Source organism: Lutzomyia longipalpis, chromosome 2, assembly GCF_024334085.1.
Source record: "Lutzomyia longipalpis isolate SR_M1_2022 chromosome 2, ASM2433408v1".
Classification (NCBI taxonomy): Eukaryota; Metazoa; Arthropoda; class Insecta; order Diptera; family Psychodidae; genus Lutzomyia; species Lutzomyia longipalpis.
The window spans coordinates 18,813,463-18,833,507 of record NC_074708.1 but is presented as its reverse complement, the minus strand read 5'-3'; the positions used below and the strand labels follow the sequence as shown (position 1 = coordinate 18,833,507).

The 20,045-nt window shown below is 39.5% G+C and overlaps 2 protein-coding genes across 2 annotated transcripts in view; one reads left to right on the top strand and one right to left on the bottom strand.

The window, feature by feature from the left end:
* The window catches only part of LOC129789442 (uncharacterized), an 885,568-nt gene that overhangs the window by 809,898 nt on the left and 55,625 nt on the right, over positions 1-20,045 (bottom strand). The window lies entirely within an intron of this gene.
* On the top strand, positions 11,160-17,011 carry LOC129789286 (uncharacterized). Its single transcript, XM_055825967.1, has 2 exons — positions 11,160-11,192; positions 11,385-17,011. The coding sequence occupies exon 2, from the start codon at positions 11,446-11,448 to the stop codon at positions 16,810-16,812; it is 5,367 nt and encodes a 1,788-aa protein (XP_055681942.1). The 5' UTR covers positions 11,160-11,192; positions 11,385-11,445; the 3' UTR covers positions 16,813-17,011.

Here is a 20,045-nt window from a genome sequence, read left to right as displayed (position 1 = left end):
ATTGACAATGTCCTTAGTTCGGTCACTCTGGCATTATGTTCATGTAACATGCAATGGAGCTATTCAAATAGTGAAACAATTTGCAGATATAATACATTGACTCCATTGCAATACGATTGGGGATGCACACATTGTTCTGCCAAGTACAAAGAACACCAAGTTGATTGATGTTGTCTTCCCAAATTATTTAACTAACCCTTGACAAAATGTTATTAATTTTATGGCAAATAATATTGCAAATTCGGATTTTCTTGTCTACTCTTCTTCCATTGTAGATATAACTATCTAAATACCATCTGTGCCAACTTCACTAATCGAATCTTCTAATCAAAATGTCACAAAATAATCTTATTTTAGGTTTTTCTTTTATTTTATAAAACAAATAAATATGCAAATCTTTCACTAAATTCCAATAAGATTTAAAACTCAATCAAAAGAAATATAACATTTCAATTTACTTTTTTTTTACATCACTGTAGGTACTTGTACTTAATTTAATTTATTGTGATTGTGTTTTAGATTTCAATTAAAGCTATACGATACTTGTAATTCCCAACGGATTAATTGAATTTATTTCTCTTAAGCATTGATGCACCATCAGCATCACCTGTCTGTCCATTTCCTAATGGCATTCCAATCGCTCAAGCGAATTACATCAAATTAATTTATTCGAGAAGATTTCCTCAGAGACGTTCAGCAACTACTAAATAAAATCTCGATTAAAGTGGGCAAAGGAGAATGTGCAAGGGAGAGTACCTCAAGAGTGGCCACGTATTCCAATCAATGCCCCTAAGCTCATCCATAAGCCCCGTAAGACAGGAAACTCACTTTCTCGTGCATAGCCGGAGAGAAACGAAGATATTGAAGGATGATGAGTTCTCTAACGCCAGCGACACCTCAATATATGGTCTATCCGCAAAACCCAACCCAACACGTAACCACGGCAGGTGAGTGCAAGGGAGATTGCTACAATACAAGAGGAAGTGTCGGGTATTTCATGGAGATTCCGACGAGAGAGCATTATCTGGGTCGTTTATAAATAGATGAAGGCAATTAAGAAAACATTTATTGTTGGTTCTACCTTGTTGACGCTGTCGTAGCACGTTATGCAACATTCACTTCTAAAGGATTTCATCCCAGGATGTTAGCTTCATCACTCACACCTGGAAATTACCTTTTACATTACAATCGCACCAAAAAATCAATATTCCATTCTGAAAATTCTAAAAAAAAGCGATTTTTCTTTTTTTATGATGTTAATATTTATTCGAATTCGGAGAAGCTACTTACTGAAATTCTATCTGTATAACCAATCCAATACTTCATTTTATATTGTTTTTTTTTAGCTGTGTTTCTTTCAGACACAGCTTTTGTGTACCGAGCAAAATCGAAAGTCGTCAGATCGGGCTCAAACTTGGGATGAGCACGAATTAGGGTCCCCACATTCCAAAAAACGTATGCGCCAAAAATTTTTTTTTCCGGCCGTCCGTCCGGCCGTCCGTCCGTCCGTAGTACAACGCTAAATTGCAAGAGAACGGTAATAGATAGAGACTTGCGGTAAACGGCAAAGTTTAAAAGTCGACTGGAAGACGTCCGATTATGACGTCAAATTTTACCCCCCACCCCCCCGTCCGCCATTTTGAATAACCTCAAAATATTGTTTTCGCTATATCTCTGCCTCTGTAATAGCTAAAAATCTGAAATTTTGATATGTTGTAGGGGCCATCAAGACCTTTCCAACGATACCTCATTTTCGAAAATCGGTCAAGCCGTTTAGTCAATATGGCCGCCACAATTTTTTATCGAAAATCGATCATAACTCGAAAACGGCTTGACCGATTTTGATCAACCCGGGGTCAAATGAAAGATCTCAACAAACCCTTCAACTCTCTAGAACATACGAAGTTTCAAAAGTGACCGCTAGGGGGCCAAAAATCAAAAACAAAATTTTCGATGAGTTTTCGATGAATATCTCGAAAACGCCATTATCGATTTGCTTCATTTTTTGATATGTTATAGCTGACCATATTATCTAGCTCTATGCCAAAAATGAAGAAAATCTATGTCTCCGTTCTCGAGATATAGCCTTCCAAAGTTGGCATGTCATATCTCGGGTTCTGCAAATCCGATTTTGATCAACTCAAGTGCAAATGAAAGGTTTCGTGAAGCCTTACAAATGTCTAGAACATTGCAACTTCGAGAAATGACCGCGAGAGGCGCTAAAGTCAAAATCAAAATTTTCGAAAATTTCGAACTCGAATTTTTCGAAAATGACATTATCGATTTACTTCATATTTAAATATGTTATAGTTGAGGTTAAGACCTTTCCAACGATAGCTTAAACTCGAAAATCTATGGAGCCGTTCCCGAGATATGGCGTTTTAAAGATTTCTTGGGGGATGACTTTTTAACTTTTCCCGACTTTACGCGTATTTAAATTAATTTGCGTTCTAGTTTGCTCTCACAAAATTGGTACACTGAAAGAAACACAGCTCTCGTAAGCTTGGTCAGCTTACCCGTACATTCTTTCTTTTAGATAATTGGTTATCTTTTATGTGAAAAATCATATAAAAGAGCTGTCGACTTTTACTTGATCTTTAGCTCTTACTAGATTTTTAGCTAGACCAGCTAGACGGTGTTATATACGATTATAGACAAGAGATCTAAATATCATGCTGATACCTATTTTAAAATGATAGTAAAGGGCCTATTATGAGTAATAACCTAAATTATTGGTAGACTATGAGAAAATTAATATACAAAATTGAAAAGTGTCTTGCTCAATAATGATTCAATCGAATTTAGTCAATTATGTGGCTTAAAATTGCATCGCCGCAACTATTCGTTTGTCATTCACTGAGAGATTTAATTCAGGACCCAAAATGCTGACTGATATTTATTTAACACGAAAATGGGCGAAATTTCACAATAAAATTTTAACCAAAATGTCATTTTCCAACCCCGGCATTACATAGCCCCATCAATGGCAGAAATGGACTTTTTTCCACTCACCCACACCGCTCTTACATTTGACTGCGCAACTATGTATTTATATGAGTTGTGTGAGCATAAAAAAATATGAAATGCTCTCGCGGTGTTGGCGGGTGAAATATGAATGGAATGGTTTGCGCGTTGCAGATGGGAAAACCATTATTTCAACCCTGTTTACCATCTGAAGCTGTCTTTTGTGCAACACTTTCTCATATCGCGACAGATATTCTCGCTCCTATGTCAATTTTGCGATTTGCCGCAATTGTTCTTTGCCATGTTGAATCCAATATTATACCCCTCACCCTCTGCAATGGTACTGACATTTCGAACTCCATAGCTCGACATTTTAAATTAATGACACCAAAAAGAATCATTTTCATTTCTCATCCCTCACCACCCTCTCCCCACCCCGCACAGAGACGAATTTTAATATTTTGAATGTCAAATTCACTTGATAAATATAAAATCTTCCTTCGTCTTGGGGAGACAGTTTTGTTGGCATCAGCCCGATAAGCAGCGAATGACTCATAGTAAATATAAGAAGGACTCTCTCGAGGGTTTTTGCAATATCAAAGAAAAACCAGACACCTTTGCAGACTTTTATAAGCTCTCCCCAAGGGAATCCGTCAGTGAATCAAAATTTAATACTTTCTCGCATGAATCTTCACCATTCGACACTAATACCGCTGATCTTTCATCAAATTCTCACCCTTGAAGTTGAATCGATTTTAAGATTCTTCAAAGAGCATCCCAAAAACTACCCCCACCCCCCAACCCAAGAAGAGGTGGTTGAATGAACCTTCCAGATACTATATAGTAAAATTTATGGAATGACACGAAGTACAATAAAGTATGTATGTATGTGTATACCTCCAAAGACTCGTTCCATTTATATTGAAGAACAAACAGTAGTGTTGAAGTGGAATGATGGAAACTTATCCACAAGAAAAACTCTTGTCCATTGTTTCTCCAACAAACAATTGCATTTCAGTCATCCACTCCTCCAAAGATGTGACATCACCGAGAAACAACAGCTGAAAACTCACAGAGAAAACCCCCCAAGAGTAGAAAGAAAATGACAAAAGGAAACCGAAGCAAAGAAGTTTTTGAAACAATAACGTGATTTTGACACCATGCACTTTCAGTTTGTTCTTCTGCTTCACTTACTCATTGTGAATTTTGCGGATGACCACATCTCTTTAGTTTAGATTAATGTTGTCGTAATGGAAGTTGATTATATTTCACATAATTTTGCTTAAATCAAAATGCACAATTTCATGTAGAAAGCAATCATGTTTTAATTCTCAAACTTATTCTAAAGAGAGTGAAAAGCTGAGTTGACAATTATTGTCATTATGTAGGTATAGTATATTCAGGCGTATTTAAGAAAATAATAAAATAATTAATTAATTTTTCCTTTTTCTAATTTATTGCAATAAAATTTCCTTTTGAATTTTCCAAATAACATTCCTCATTTTCATATGATAAATGAAAATGAAAATTTTATATAAAATGATCAAAATCAACAGTTAAAGTATAAAGTCAAGTTATTTTTTTTTCTTCCAAAATTAAAGAAATCTGAAAGAAAATCCTCACAAAGAATAAATTTCTACTTCACCCTCATCTAGGTAAATATGTACTGCAGGCAAGCATTTCTGAGAAGAATTAAATATAGCAGGTTTTTTTTTTAATAATCCTGACATGAAAATCCAAGCGTTTGTTAAAAAGAAAAGCTGCAAGAAATGTGAAAAAAAAATACCAGGAAACGATTAGATTTGCGGAAAAGAAGAATTAATGAAAAGGTGGGACTTTTTTGTGCTATATACAAATTGCGAGGGAGGAACTAAATTTAGTCTTTATTGGTCTTCATCAACCCTCGCACGCGGAGGTGGTGTTGCTGTGCATGGCTAACTGCACTAATGGGTGATTCGATTTGACTTTTAAATGTCACCCAAAAGGGGTTGTTTGCTCCACCACATACTCCGCAAAGTAAACGTGGGCATGAGACTTTGCACAACTTTGCACTTAATCAATTAGTAATCATATTGTCAGTTTACTCGCAACCGGTGATTTATTTAGCTTGAAATCAGAACATGGGTGCTCACAATTGACAATGAGCTTTTGAAAATTCATATATGTATTTATGTACATATTTGAAATAATTTTAGCAGACAGAGATGTGCGAAAATATTTCACTCGCAGGTTGGAAGGTATTAAAGTGATACATGTAAGCGGATTGTCTACCTCCTCGCCATACCCTCACTTCCTGACTATACCCTGACGAATAATCCGCTCTCTCAATACTTCACTGATCCCGGCAGGAGTGGCATATTCTGGACCGAGCTCTGTTTAAACGTCAATGCAAACAAAACCAACAATTTTCAACCCTTTCATCACGCGTGTTTTTCATTGACATTTGTCAACCTTGTCTGAATTCTCCATATTTTCCATGTTACCTTTTACCCTATACCTCCTCGCGCTCTGTTTTCCCACATCTATACACATTTTATGAATAAACTTCAGTGCTAAAAAGCGTTAAAGGGAAAACACTTTCCTTGAAAAATTTATCTATTCATAGAAAAGGGAATATGACAAAAATATCCATCACCCACAGTAATACTGATCATCTACACTACATACTCCACGTTATATAGTTTACTTTATAAAGCCTTGAATCCCTTGAATCAATCAGTGTTGGAATAACTTTGGTGTTTTCAAAAAGGATTAAGATAAATCCCTTATTGCCCCATGGAAACAAGTGTACGGTTTAGATAATATTCATATCCATGCATGAGATCATATTTTCTATTTGAAATAATTCAGTGATTCTATACCTGCGCTGAGTTTTCAATTAAAACTTAGTGCTTCGTACATCAACACTATTTGGCATTCATGCGGTGTTTTAAGCCAATATTTGTTTGATTGATCAGCACTATATTATGGGGATTAATAATAAATTGCAATGTTTGAAATATGGGAGGCATTCTCATACAATTTCCCCAATTTCCTAATGAATTCATTAATTTTATTTGGAATGGAAAATTAAAAAATGATACATTGCATCAAATCGATTTAGAAAAATAATGAGTATAGATAATATAAAGTTGTTATGCATTAGAAATTATGTTTGATGCGTCATTATAATAGAATATCAAGTAAAATTTCAAATTAAATCGCAAAATGTCAGTAATTTTATGCACAAGAACTTTTAAAAATTTTAATATCTTAATTTTCTTTACAAAAAGGTTTATAGTCTGCTTTTGAAAAGATTAAGAAGAACTTAGAAAAGTCAATCAATATGTAGTAGGTTAATGCCAGGGTTAATGCACGGCATCAGCGTCAGTGACATGGGGTGTCTGGACGTTCTATGATGGCGTCTATATTAATTAATTATAATTTTGAATTAGTGGTAAAAGTGCACCAAACCACAAAATATCTCGCACCATGAGATGATCAAAGCTCATGCGGATGGAGGTGTGCTTTTAACCAGGAAATTCCATTATGGCGGCAGCATGTGGAAAAGTCTTAAATTAAATTAAAAGTCATGGCATTATACGTCATCACGGCTTTATTAACTTCACCACGATTGGAAGAGAGCAGGTTTAGTGATTTTCCCGGTATAAGGAGCATTTTCTCACCGACCAAAATTTATAATTAATGCAATTTTCTCTTCATGGGGAGAGCTACAGGGTGGGTTGCTATAAAATGAATTTGTGGCAATTTCGTGTCATTCATTGCCGTAAATACTCTTCAGTGTATACAACCAACTCCTAGCGTAGTACCGCTATCTTCACTCTTCGACTTTTTTTTCTTGAACATTTCACTTCCGGAAAATATTGGATGGTTCAGTGACTTGTGCGAGAATCACGTGTTAAGATTTTTGATGTCAATAAATTATTAAGCGCCGCAATAAACGAATTCAATGTGTGTGGCGGCAGTAAAAATGTACCCTCTGTGCCATTGATCCTCCATGGCAAAATGTCGAAACGACGTACAAATAGAGCTTTTTCGACATCCTCTGCATTTTTCACAATCCACCAGTATATCTCCCAAGGGCTACACATAAAATCCAATTCGCATCTGTGTGGGTCTATCTGGAATTTGGATTTTCGATTAAGTTAACGGAAATCGGGGTGAGAAGTTAAAATGGTCGATGCCCACACTAAACCTACCTCTCATTCTTTTTCTGTCAACGTCGTTCTTATCTTTTTTTCCTTAATAAATATTTTTTTTTTATAAAAAATGATTTTTTACTTTAAATTCTTTTGCAGTCATCCTTGCAAAATTCCACGAAAATAAAGCAACTTATGTTGATTTGTCTAATCCTGCCCATTGCTCCATCAACCTCCTCGCCTTTCCGCATGACCTCCTAAAAGAGAGTCAAAATAGCATACTAAAGAGGAATGTCGATCAGCTGTGGTAAATCTGGCACGATGCCCCCAAGTTTTTTCACCCCCCATACTCTGCATAGATTGAAACTTTTTCCACCTTAAACAATGGAGCCATCAATTTACTACCTAATCGTGCAGAATTGCTCACTGAGGAATTATCGAACCATCCCTCGCATCGTTTTCAGTAAATTGTTGAAGAAGTTTCATCTATATGGCGAAAATATTTCGGCATATCGTGCGTCCCCCCTTTCCGTTCTGCGAAAGTATTTGCACAAGATATCTGTTAAATTGCTGTGTGCATGTGATATGAAACTTTTTTGGGAGGCTTTTACGGGGAGCTTTAGGGACGAGAATTCGTGCTTTCCCGAACAAGGTGGGGGCAGCAATCGTGCACTTCCTAATGAAAAATTCTCTCCTATAGAGCACCATGGAAAGTTAATAGGCCATGGTATGGTGTACGAAAAAAACGTGAGGTCGCTGTAACTTTGAAAAAGGAAGTGATATGGCTAAGTATTCACATAAGACAAAAATTAAGCCTTTGTAATTTTGTTTTGTATTTAACAAAAATATTAAAATTGTACAGCTATTTAAAGGAGATACAATCAAACATTTTTTTAATATAATTTAGTTTGCAACAAAGCTTAAGCTTTTAACCATCACTAAACATACCTTTATCCAGAGAATAACTCCTTGAAATTCAACCTTTGGAGACTGTCGTATTTCAGCGACATTTTAGTAGAATTTATTAACCCACATTACAGGCAAAGGAAACGCCCCTCTCCGTAACACCAAATATGCACAAACCCACCCATCGGGTAGATGGATAATTAAAATAAAAACGTACAACCATCCAGTTTTTTTTTTATGGATTACAATAGAATCACATTTCTAGAAAATATTAAGAAAAACGAGAAAAAGAATTATCGACAAATAATTATGAATTTTATGGCATTCCTCGGTGAGAGAAAAGCAACAAGGAAATGAGTTTCCATGCTCTTCACATGACTTTGGTATTCGCGACAGCATTTTACAGCTTCATCAATTTGCCGTGAGCCACGCTAGCTCCCCACTCAGTCACCCCAATGATTTCAACCATCCTGCCTTATTGCCGGAAGAACCATATTGGTGTAGGAATTTCGCAAAAAAATAAGAGAGGAAAGAGAAATATTGTCAGCTCGGAAAATCCGCTTTTAATGAACTAGAGACGCGACGCAAAATTGGAAGGAAAGTGAAGAAGAGTTAATAAATTTTTCAATATGACAGTTGCAATTCAATGTGAGAAAATAGAATTATTATTGGATTGTCGTTGATAGTTTATAATGAAAATATTTATAAAATCAAAGGTCCAAAAAATTCAACGTTTTATCTTTGCAGAAAAATACTTTACATTTTAAAAATTTCCCACATTGTGGTTTTTATTCTATCAAAAGGCTTTGTAAGACAAGTATGAACGTATCACGTTTTTGGAAAATGTCTTATAATATTTTCTATTGAATATTAATTTTATATAGAAATACAGGAAGTAACCTATTTTTTGCTTTATCTATTCAGGAGATAGTCTCTCCCTTATTTTGAGACTCAAATTCTCCTGCATGACGTCCTCCTTGGAAAAAGGATGGGTAGTAAATTAAGAAAATGAAAGAAAATCACAAATACATCGTTTGGGTCTATTAAAAGTTTACGTATCAATCATTCTCTTCATGTCTCGAATATATTATCTTCACTCTTTCCCTCCTATGGAGATTTTTTTGTTGTATATATACCTTTCCCGGTAGGTAATTTATCATAATTAGCCTCCCTAAATTGACGTTTTCCTCCACATATATTCACATTTTCACATCAAATATCTGTTTTCTCACAGCAAAAGGCTGCAAATGGTAAAAAAGTTTCCCATCAGTGTGAAAATGATTTTTGTTTTTCGAAAACTGACACACTCCTTCCTCGCCGTGTCTTTTTGGTCAGACAACATTTTGAACACATTTTCATTTTCCCAGAACTTGCTATCTGCAAATAGGCTCAACCCTTTACATGGGGATGGTGGTATACAAAAAAAAAACCAAGTCCAAGAAATAACTGCGGAAAACTTTCTCACCCTAATTGCCTTTTCCCTCAGAAGAGGAGATTTATTTGCGTTTTTGGGTAGCTAAGAGAAAGAGAAGGAAAGAGTAAGAGTGGGTATGAGGTGGTGAAAATGGTTAAAATTACAAATTTACTGTTTTGTTTTGCGCTGCACGCACCCCCAATGTAGGGGTAGGTTGATTTTTTTGTGACCATGTGGGTGTGAAAATATCATAATTTGCGTATCTGATAAAGGTCATAAAATTCACACTTTTAATTGGCTATTTTCATACCCCGTTGCTCACACTCTGCCGACTTTTTTTCCATCCTTCTGTAAACATTCCTCCCACACACCCCGCGAAATCCCCTAAAGGGTTTGTCAATGTGCACATACATAGCGTATATATATGTATGTATATTCCATACCGGTATTCCCAATCAAATATGACAGGCCATTTAATGAATTTGGCGAGTATAACAAAATAAACGGAAAAAGTGGGATGTAAAACCATTTTACTGAACATTTTTGTAACATTCAAATCCCACTCTACAAATTAATTGCTAGTGCTATCAAAGTGAAAATTACTCCTGGGTTCGCATTTTATGGACATTTTTTGATAGCCTATCGAAATTATTCATCTTCCTCTCCACATTTCCCCCTTGTGGTAAAAATCATATTCCATGGTAGGCATTTTGTATGTATATATTTTATTAAAAATAAACTCATACAGTTGAAATTGATTTGCAAAAACTATACCTAGATATTCCTCAAAATGATGTGGTTTCAGCATATTTCACGATGATGTCACAAAAAACATTATACTATCATGTCGAATATGAAAAATATATGAAATTCTGTTAATTGAGTTAGGAAAATGTAACACATTAAATTAAATTGTCGAGATAAAATTATGACCTTTATGGCTGTAGTATCACTCTCATTTAAAATATAAGGTATATAAATATAAATGTAAAGTAAAATATAAATATATATAGCTACATGGTACACATTAAGGAGAAAAGGGAATGTACATGGTGTTGGATATGAGCGTGGAAACTCCGAACCGCATTGGTTAGTGGGGCATTTGTCCCAACGCCGTTGGGACAACATGGTGAGTTCCCCCACCACAGCATTCCCCTTAACATCCGGATCTCTCGGAATAACCGAATTTTTCTTTCTCCGTCACTTATTCACCAACCATTATACAGTCCACAATTAAAATAAAGTTCTTTTTGAAAATTTTGAGAAAAAATAAAAGTTTTGAGTTTCCAAGTATCAAAGTGTTATTTATTGATTGCTAAGTTATTGAAGTGTGAGGGAACTGATCTAAGAAGGTACCTAAGGAGTGCAATTTAGAGGATTCAAGAGGAGAAAGCAGCTGAAGGTGAAACCTCGTGGCGAAGGGAAAGATTCAGCACAAGGCCACCACGTGGAATTTTTCTGATCCATCTCCCCGGAGGCTAATTATTTTTACCTGTGCTGTATTTCAAGGTACGCATACTGAGGAGGTATCTGTGGGATTGAGGGAGAGTTGGGCAAAGCTGGACGCAATTAATTCATTCTTTATTTCCACGCTATATTGAAGGTACGAGATTCACGGAAGTATCTAAGGGATTGTGGAGAGAATTGGGCAGAGTTTAGAGGCGATACCTAATCATTTCTTTCTACCATACTCAATTAAAGGTTAGTGTCATACATTTCTGATCCATCTCCCCGGAGGCTAATTATTTTTACCTGTGCTGTATTTCAAGGTACGCATACTGAGGAGGTATCTGTGGGATTGAGGGAGAGTTGGGCAAAGCTGGACGCAATTAATTCATTCTTTATTTCCACGCTATATTGAAGGTACGAGATTCACGGAAGTATCTAAGGGATTGTGGAGAGAATTGGGCAGAGTTTAGAGGCGATACCTAATCATTTCTTTCTACCATACTCAATTAAAGGTTAGTGTCATACATTTCTGGTCCATTCGACCCTACAAGAAGGAAGGACGAACTAGCAAAGATGGCAATGAAACAACGAGGTGGCATAGTCTCCGTGATCACGAAGGTGGAGAACTACATCAGTGAGATGACTTCCGAATCACTCGATATGATGTCCGCAAACGGCAATCTACAAGGACAAATGGATCTCGTGAGGAGTATGAAGACCAAGTTCCTCGCCACCCAAATGGAAATCATTGGCGCTCAGAAAGACCAAACCAGGAAGCAACAGGAAGAGAAGGGACTTGCGGAGTTCATGCAACGTTGTGACAATCTCATCACCAAGATTGGAGACATCATGGCCGAATTTCCCCCTGGAGACACGCCACAACCTACCCAGTCTTCAGACTTGGCGGGATTCTTGAAGGAGTTTCTTGAGAAGTCACAAGCCCAGCATCGGGAGCAGATGGCCACCATCATTGAGACGCTCACAACCGCAAGTATACCCAGTTCAAGTGGTGTTCCCCCAATAAAGTTGCCCCAAATCACTCTCCCTACGTTTGATGGAAAATACTCTGACTGGATGTCATTTAAGGATCGATTTCAATCTGCCGTTATCAATTATCCAAACCTCACTCCAGTTCAGAAGTTGAATTACCTGAAATCATCCGTCACGGGTGATGCAGCCTCTTCAATCAAGCATCTCAATGTAACCGATAACAATTTTGAAGTTGCTTGGCAATTGCTCATTGATAGATTTGAGCGCAAGAATGAGATCGTGGCAGATCATGTTAGACTGTTTTACAAAATGCCACGTGTAACTCCCAACACTCCTCAAGCTATCCACCAAGTACACAATATCTTCTGCGAAACCCTCATGGCTTTGGACGCCATGGACATCTCACAGCGCGACCCTTGGGTAATCCAATTCACTTTGGACAATCTTGATGCCGAATCCAAGGTGTTGTGGGGTCGTGAGTGCAATGGTGATGTTCCCACAGTAGAGAAGTTTAAAGCGTTCCTCACACAACGATGCATTGATCACAACAATTCCCCATCCTCCTCTGGGAAGCTCATGAACAATCCCACCCGTTCTCAACCGAATAAGTCAGTCAAGAAGAACTCTACTGCGCTTACAGTTTCTGCAACCTCATCCTGCCGCTGCTGCAATGAAGCAGGCCATCCCCTGTACAGATGCCCAAAATTCCTTTCCCTGTCAGTGGATGATCGGTTTGAAACGGTGAAAACTCTCAAGCTCTGCCGAAACTGCCTGGCGTCTCATATGACGAACACGTGTACCTTTCACAAATGTAGGAAGTGTCAAGGAAGACACAATGTACTTCTGCACGATCGATTCGTCACCAATCCTTCATCCAATGAAGCTAGTGCTGGAAGCAATCCTCCGCCCACTCCGTCGGTACCGGAATCGACTCCTCAAGCGTCTTCGCCTACTGTCGCCATTTCTTCCACCTCCGGGAGCTCTGATGGTCAACCACCCAAGGTTTTCCTCGCCACTGCCATGGTCGACATCCTTTCTGCGAAACGTGAGAAAATTCCATGCCGCATGGTCATGGACAGCGGAGCCCAATTGTGCGTGATGACCACAAGCCTCTACCAGCGACTCAAGCTTCCAAAACTTCCGACCAATCTCACTGTCCTTGGCGTCGGTGCTCGACGAACCAACCTCCATTTCCGAGTACAAGCCACAATTGTTTCCCAATGGACAGGAGAAGCTTTCACGTTTGACTGCTACGTCATGGCAAAAATTACTGGGAACATTCCCAACTGGGATGTAGACGAGTCTCTTCTCAATATCCCTCATGGAAAGGTATTGGCAGATCCTCAGTGGCATGTGTCAAGACCAGTAGACCTGCTGCTAAGTGGCGATCCGTATTACGACAGTTGGTTCCATGAAACATTCCATTTAGGACCAGGACTGCCGCGACTGAATGAAACAGCTTTTGGATGGGTCACTGTTGGTGAACATAAGGCTATCTCTCCCCGCTGTGAAACCAGCTACAATCTTTCTCTTGTTTCCCTGAAGGAGGCTCTGCTCAAGTTTTGGAAATTAGAAGACATACCAGATGAGATGCCCATCACCGATGAACACAAGGCTGCTGAACTCCATTTCGCCACTACACATACTCGAACTCCTGAAGGCCGATTTCTAGTCCAACTTCCATTCAACGAGGATGTTCCTCCTTTGGGCGATTCTCGACCTCAGGCAATTCGTCAATTCTTGGCTCTTGAACGTCGATTTGATCGCAACCCTGCAATGAAAGAATTGTACAAGGCTGTGATAGATGACTACATATCGAAAGGATGGCTCGAACTTGCCCCCGAGCGCCCTGTAGATGTTTCCGCTTCCTATTACATGCCGCATCACGGAGTCTTGAAAGATTCCGTATCAACAAAGCTCAGAGTGGTATGCAACGCCGGTGCCAAGACTTCCACAGGAGTTAGTTTGAATGACAAGCTGCTGGTAGGCCCGACTGTCCAACCGGAATTGACATCAATTCTACTCAAATTTCGGTTGCATCCTTTCGCCATGATTGCTGACATAAGCAAGATGTACCCGCAACTGGTACTCCATCACATTCATCTTGACTTTGTACGAATGGTTTGGCGAGATGACAAGCATCAACCAATCAAGGATTACAGAATGACTCGGCTCTGTTTTGGCTTGGCGTCTTCTCCCTTTTTGGCCAACAGGGCATTGATTCAACTTGCTATTGAGCATCAGGAATCACATCCACTCGCAGCTGCTGCTCTGCGTGAGGCTTTTTATGTGGATGACTGTGTCATATCCACCAACTCTATCACCACCGCTCAACAGATACAGAAGGAATTAGTGGAAGTGCTCAAGAGTGCAGGATTCGTCCTCACAAAGTGGATGAGCAACAATGAGCTTCTTACCCCACTTCATTCACCCGAATCATCAGAGGAGTCGGTACTTCTTCAGGACCCTATTACCAAGGTCCTAGGCATTCCTTGGAATTCAAAGTTGGACACCTTCCACTTCACATCACCGATATCTCTCTCAGAGATTGTGAAATCCAAGCGGGACGTCGCTTCTTCCATTGCCAAGCTATTTGATCCACTAGGGCTGGTGGGTCCTGTCATCATTGAAGCAAAGATCTTCCTGCAAGAGCTTCATGAGGTGAAGGCATCTTGGGACGACCCGTTACCTGAGGAATTTCTCTTGAAATGGAGGAAGTTCGTACAATCTCTGGAGGGACTCAAGAGGATTTCCATACCCAGATGGATTTCAACCATCAACAACCCCTATCGGGTGGATCTCCATGTTTTTTGTGACGCAAGTTTCAAGGCATATGGCTCCGTCGTTTACTATGTTTCACGAGATAGAGAGGGAAATACTTGCTCACGAATTCTTAGTTCCAAATCTCGAGTAGCTCCGTTGAATAAAATTACTATCCCGCGTCTGGAATTATGTGGAGCCCTCGTGGGAGCTCAAATGATGAACAAAATTCAGGCGTTGGTCAACCCCGATGCGGTACACTATTGGACAGACTCCTCCATCGTACTAAGCTGGTTGAACACACCACCTGACTCCTACAAGGTTTTTGTGGCAAACAGGATCACGAAAATCCTCAGTCTTTCCAACGCATCTCAATGGCGCCACGTCCCTACCAAGGACAACCCAGCCGACATTATTTCTCGAGGTTGCACCCCCGAGCAACTGGAATTGTCTGAACTCTGGTGGGCTGGGCCGTCATGGTTGACTTTAGATGAATCGTCTTGGCCTAAGCTATTTTCTCCAATCCCTAAGGCACCATCTGATGTGGAGTGCCTGTCTGTCACCATCCAGGAGCCAGCTTGGCACACCGAGTGGATAATTCGATTTTCCTCATTGAGAACGGTCAAACGAGTAATGGCTTACATCTTGAAATTCATTGGAAGATCAACGTCATCATCTTCTACTCCTCATCAGTCAGTGAGACCAATCTACATGAGTGAGTTAGAGGAGGCTTTACGACGTCTGATACTACTCGATCAGGACCACTACTTCCCCAGCGTCAAAGACCATATCCAAAATGGGACGCTATCTCGCTCAAAATGGAAGACTCTCGCTCAATTGGCTCCATTTGTTGATGACAATGGGTTAATCAGAGTGGGAGGACGTCTCCAACAGTCATCCGAATTGTATGCAGCCAAGCATCCAATCTTGCTCCCGAAATCTGCGTTGACCAGGTTAATTATGAAGAATGAGCACGAGAAACAGCTGCATGCAGGACCATCCCTTCTACTTGCAACAATTCGTCAAATGTACTGGCCAATCTCTGGAAGGAACATGGCCAGGAAGATCATTTTCGAGTGCGTTACTTGTGCAAAGGCCAAACCTCAACTTCTACAACAGATCATGGGAAATTTGCCAGCACACCGCGTGAACCTCACCCGAGCTTTTCACGCCTGTGGAGTCGACTTTGCTGGACCGTTGATGATCCGAGCTTCCTCGTTGCGTGATCGAGCGTCACGACGTCAACCCAATGTGAAATGCTATGTGGCAATCTTTATTTGTATGGCTACCAAAGCCCTCCACATAGAGTTAGTTTCCTCATTGACTACGGAAGCTTTCTTGGCCTCATTTCGGCGGTTCGTAGCTCGTCGAGGGACTCCTCGGCACATGTATTCCGATCGAGGTCGGAATTTCGAAGGAGCAACCAACGAATTATCAAGGCTGTTGGCAGAAGAAAATCATCAACGTGCTATATTGGACAACACTCTGGACAGCGGCGTCATCTGGCACTTCAATCCACCCAGTGCTCCACACCACGGAGGTGCTTGGGAAGCTGCGGTGAAAAGTACAAAGCATCATTTGAAGAGAATCACGATGTCGTCCGCCTTGACGTATGAAGAACTTTCCACCGTGCTGTGCCAGATAGAGGGGGTCTTGAACAGTAGACCCTTATGCAAGATGTCAGAGGATCCAAATGACGGTGAATACCTCACTCCTGGTCACTTTCTCACTGGTGGACCCCTAAATTCTCTTCCTGATCCACGAATGACAACCATCCCTGAGCATCGGCTCTCCATGTGGCAACAATGCCAAGCAAGGACCCAAGTGTTTGCTGAAAAATGGCGTACTGAATATTTGAATACCTTGCAGCAACGTTCCAAGTGGAGGGATCCTCAAAGGAATTTGAAGACAGGAGAAGTGGTTCTGCTTCTTGATGAGAATCAAAGGGATGGCTCTAAATGGATACTTGGTCGTGTCCAGGAAACTCAACCAGGAGCTGATGGATTTGTCAGGGTCGTCTACGTCCGAACAGCAAAGGGAACCTACAAGAGACCCATAACAAAAATCGCTAGGCTACCCATTCCCCCTCAAGATGAAGATATTCTGGATCCGAGAAATCAGGAGATTCCTCAGCCCAGCCCCGGGAGTGTGTTGGATATGAGCGTGGAAACTCCGAACCGCATTGGTTAGTGGGGCATTTGTCCCAACGCCGTTGGGACAACATGGTGAGTTCCCCCACCACAGCATTCCCCTTAACATCCGGATCTCTCGGAATAACCGAATTTTTCTTTCTCCGTCACTTATTCACCAACCATTATACAGTCCACAATTAAAATAAAGTTCTTTTTGAAAATTTTGAGAAAAAATAAAAGTTTTGAGTTTCCAAGTATCAAAGTGTTATTTATTGATTGCTAAGTTATTGAAGTGTGAGGGAACTGATCTAAGAAGGTACCTAAGGAGTGCAATTTAGAGGATTCAAGAGGAGAAAGCAGCTGAAGGTGAAACCTCGTGGCGAAGGGAAAGATTCAGCACAAGGCCACCACGTGGAATTTTTCTGATCCATCTCCCCGGAGGCTAATTATTTTTACCTGTGCTGTATTTCAAGGTACGCATACTGAGGAGGTATCTGTGGGATTGAGGGAGAGTTGGGCAAAGCTGGACGCAATTAATTCATTCTTTATTTCCACGCTATATTGAAGGTACGAGATTCACGGAAGTATCTAAGGGATTGTGGAGAGAATTGGGCAGAGTTTAGAGGCGATACCTAATCATTTCTTTCTACCATACTCAATTAAAGGTTAGTGTCATACACATGGTAAGTTTCACTTACGGGCTGTGATTCTTCCTTCAGATGCCAAGTTAAATATATGTAAATGCAAAGTCTAATAGATAGCAGCAGAGTATGGATTAATCAGAAAAGGGAATGTACTGGTAAGTTTCACTTACGGGCTGTGATTCTTCCACGAATCACAGCCAATGCGCGAGTTAGCCTTCCCCCAGAGTTTGCACCACCAAACTTATATCAAATATCACACTTAGACTGACCTCTGAAGGAAGAATCACAGCCCGTAAGTGAAACTTACCATGTACATTCCCTTTTCTCCTTAATCTGTACCATGTAGCTATATATATTTACTAGTCAACCCGAGCCCCCAATCACGTGTGAGCAAACTCCATTTTAAGCTATAAAAGGGGGGCGTATATTAATAGGGGGGATAAATAATACGGTACCCCGAGAAATTCTAAAAATAAAAAAATCCCGTTATCTGACCCTTCAACAGGTAGAAAATTGGAAAAAATCAATTTTTCTGTGGGGGCGCTATAAAGGGGGGTTGGGGCGGAATCCCATATAGCGCTTGCAACTCGTATTGACCCCCTCTACCTCCATACCAAATTTCATCAAGATCGGCCCAGCCGTTTCGGAGGAGTTCATGTGCCACAGACAGACAAACAAACTTTTCAGCTTTATATATTAAGATATTTTACCGTTATATTTTACTTTACATTTATATTTATATGCTCTATATATAAGGCGCCCCGCTTCGCGGGGCGCCAAAGCATTAGCGTATTAATGAAATAAAATATTAAAACCCTTATATCTCCTGAACGGCTCCATAGATTTTCTTAAATAACCTGTTGTTGGAAAGGTCTTGACCTCAGCTATAACATACTGAAATTTTAACGAAATGCATAGTACAGTTTTTGAGATAATTAGACTTGAAAATTTTGGATATGCAAAATATTGACTTTAGCGCCTCTTGCGGTCATTTCTCGAAATTGCAATGTTCTAGACATTTGTAGGGCTTTACGAAACCTTTCATTTGCGCTTGAGTTGATTAAAATCGGACTTGTAGAACCCGAGATATGACATGCCAACTTTGGAAGGCTATATCTCGAGAACAGCGACATAGATTTTCTTCATTTTTGGCATGGAGCTAGATAATATAGTCAGCAATAACATATTAAAATTTGAAGAAAATGCATAGTGCAGTTTTCGAGATATTCATCGAAAACTCATCAAAAATTTTGTTTTTGATTTTTGGCCCCCTAGCGGCTACTTTTGAAACTTCGGATGTTCTAGAGAGTTGTAGGGCTTGTTGAGATCTTTCGTTTGAGCCCAAGTTGATCAAAATCGGTCAAGCCGTTTTAGAGTTATGGTCGATTTTCGATGAAAAATTGTGACGGCCATATTGGCTAAACGGCTTGACCGATTTTTGAAAATGAAACATCGTTGGAAAGATCTTGATGGTCCCTACAACATATCTAAATTTCAGACCTCTAGCTATAATACGGGGTGAGATATAGGCAAAACAAAATTTAGGGGTGTTCCAAAATGGCGGACGGAGTGGTGGGGGGGAGGATTTGACCTCACCATGAGACGACATCTGGTCGATATACTAACTTTGCCGTTGACCGCAAGTTTCTATCTATTACCGTTCTCTTGTAATTAAGCGTCAAACTCCGGCCGGCCGGCCGGCCGGCCCCACGACCGGAAGAATTTTTTTTTTGACATACGTTTTTTGGAATGTGGGGACCCTAATTCGTGCTCATCCCGAGTTTGAGCCCGATCTGACGACTTTGCATTTTAGGTGGTACACAGAAGCTGTGCTATTCTTTTCTTCGAAAGAATCACAGCTAAAAAAATATATCCTAGTGTGGAATAAACGACATAAACCGACTAAATTTTAATCTTTGGATGATCCAATATTCTCGTAAATTGCTTGTCGAATTTTTCAAGTCCAATCTGCATTATATATAGTACGCTAACCGTAAATTTTTTCACGTATACATTTTAAAGGGAAATATTTTATAATAGAAATGCAATACAGACTTACTTTTCAAACAATATTGAACGTAAAAGAAAAATTATAAAAAATTGTATATTGTTGAAAATTTTAAATTGAAAACTTATCTATCGAAAACTTGTGCAGATTTTTTTTTAAACTTCCCTTAATAATATGTAGATCCTCAAATTGAAAAGTTCGAACAATTGTGAGTTTCGTCCCATTCCATGGAGAAATCTCTACAATTCAAATTAATATCTCAATGGGAAATTCTTTCTTGAATGTCACGCTCAGCATTTTTACTTTTGATGAGTTTTTCCTTGAAGTTTCAACAATATTTAGCTGAGGTGCATTTTGGTTTTTTTCCCCCTTTATCCGTATGCGGAAGTATACTATGTATATGAAGAGTGCAGAGGTAAAGTTGGGAAAACTTTTGATTTTTGCAAATAGGAGTATGGTGGAACTTTTCACCTGTGTTTACCTCCGACCTGACTTATGGCGGGAAAATTGTTGGAAAAATTTATTTTAAACACGATTTTTGCAACTTATTGTATTTTCGCGGAAAGTGGAAGAGTCCCATTTGTATAATGGACTTTCAAGTGCTTTTTTTCACCTCCACCGTTTTTTTTTTGTTCACAT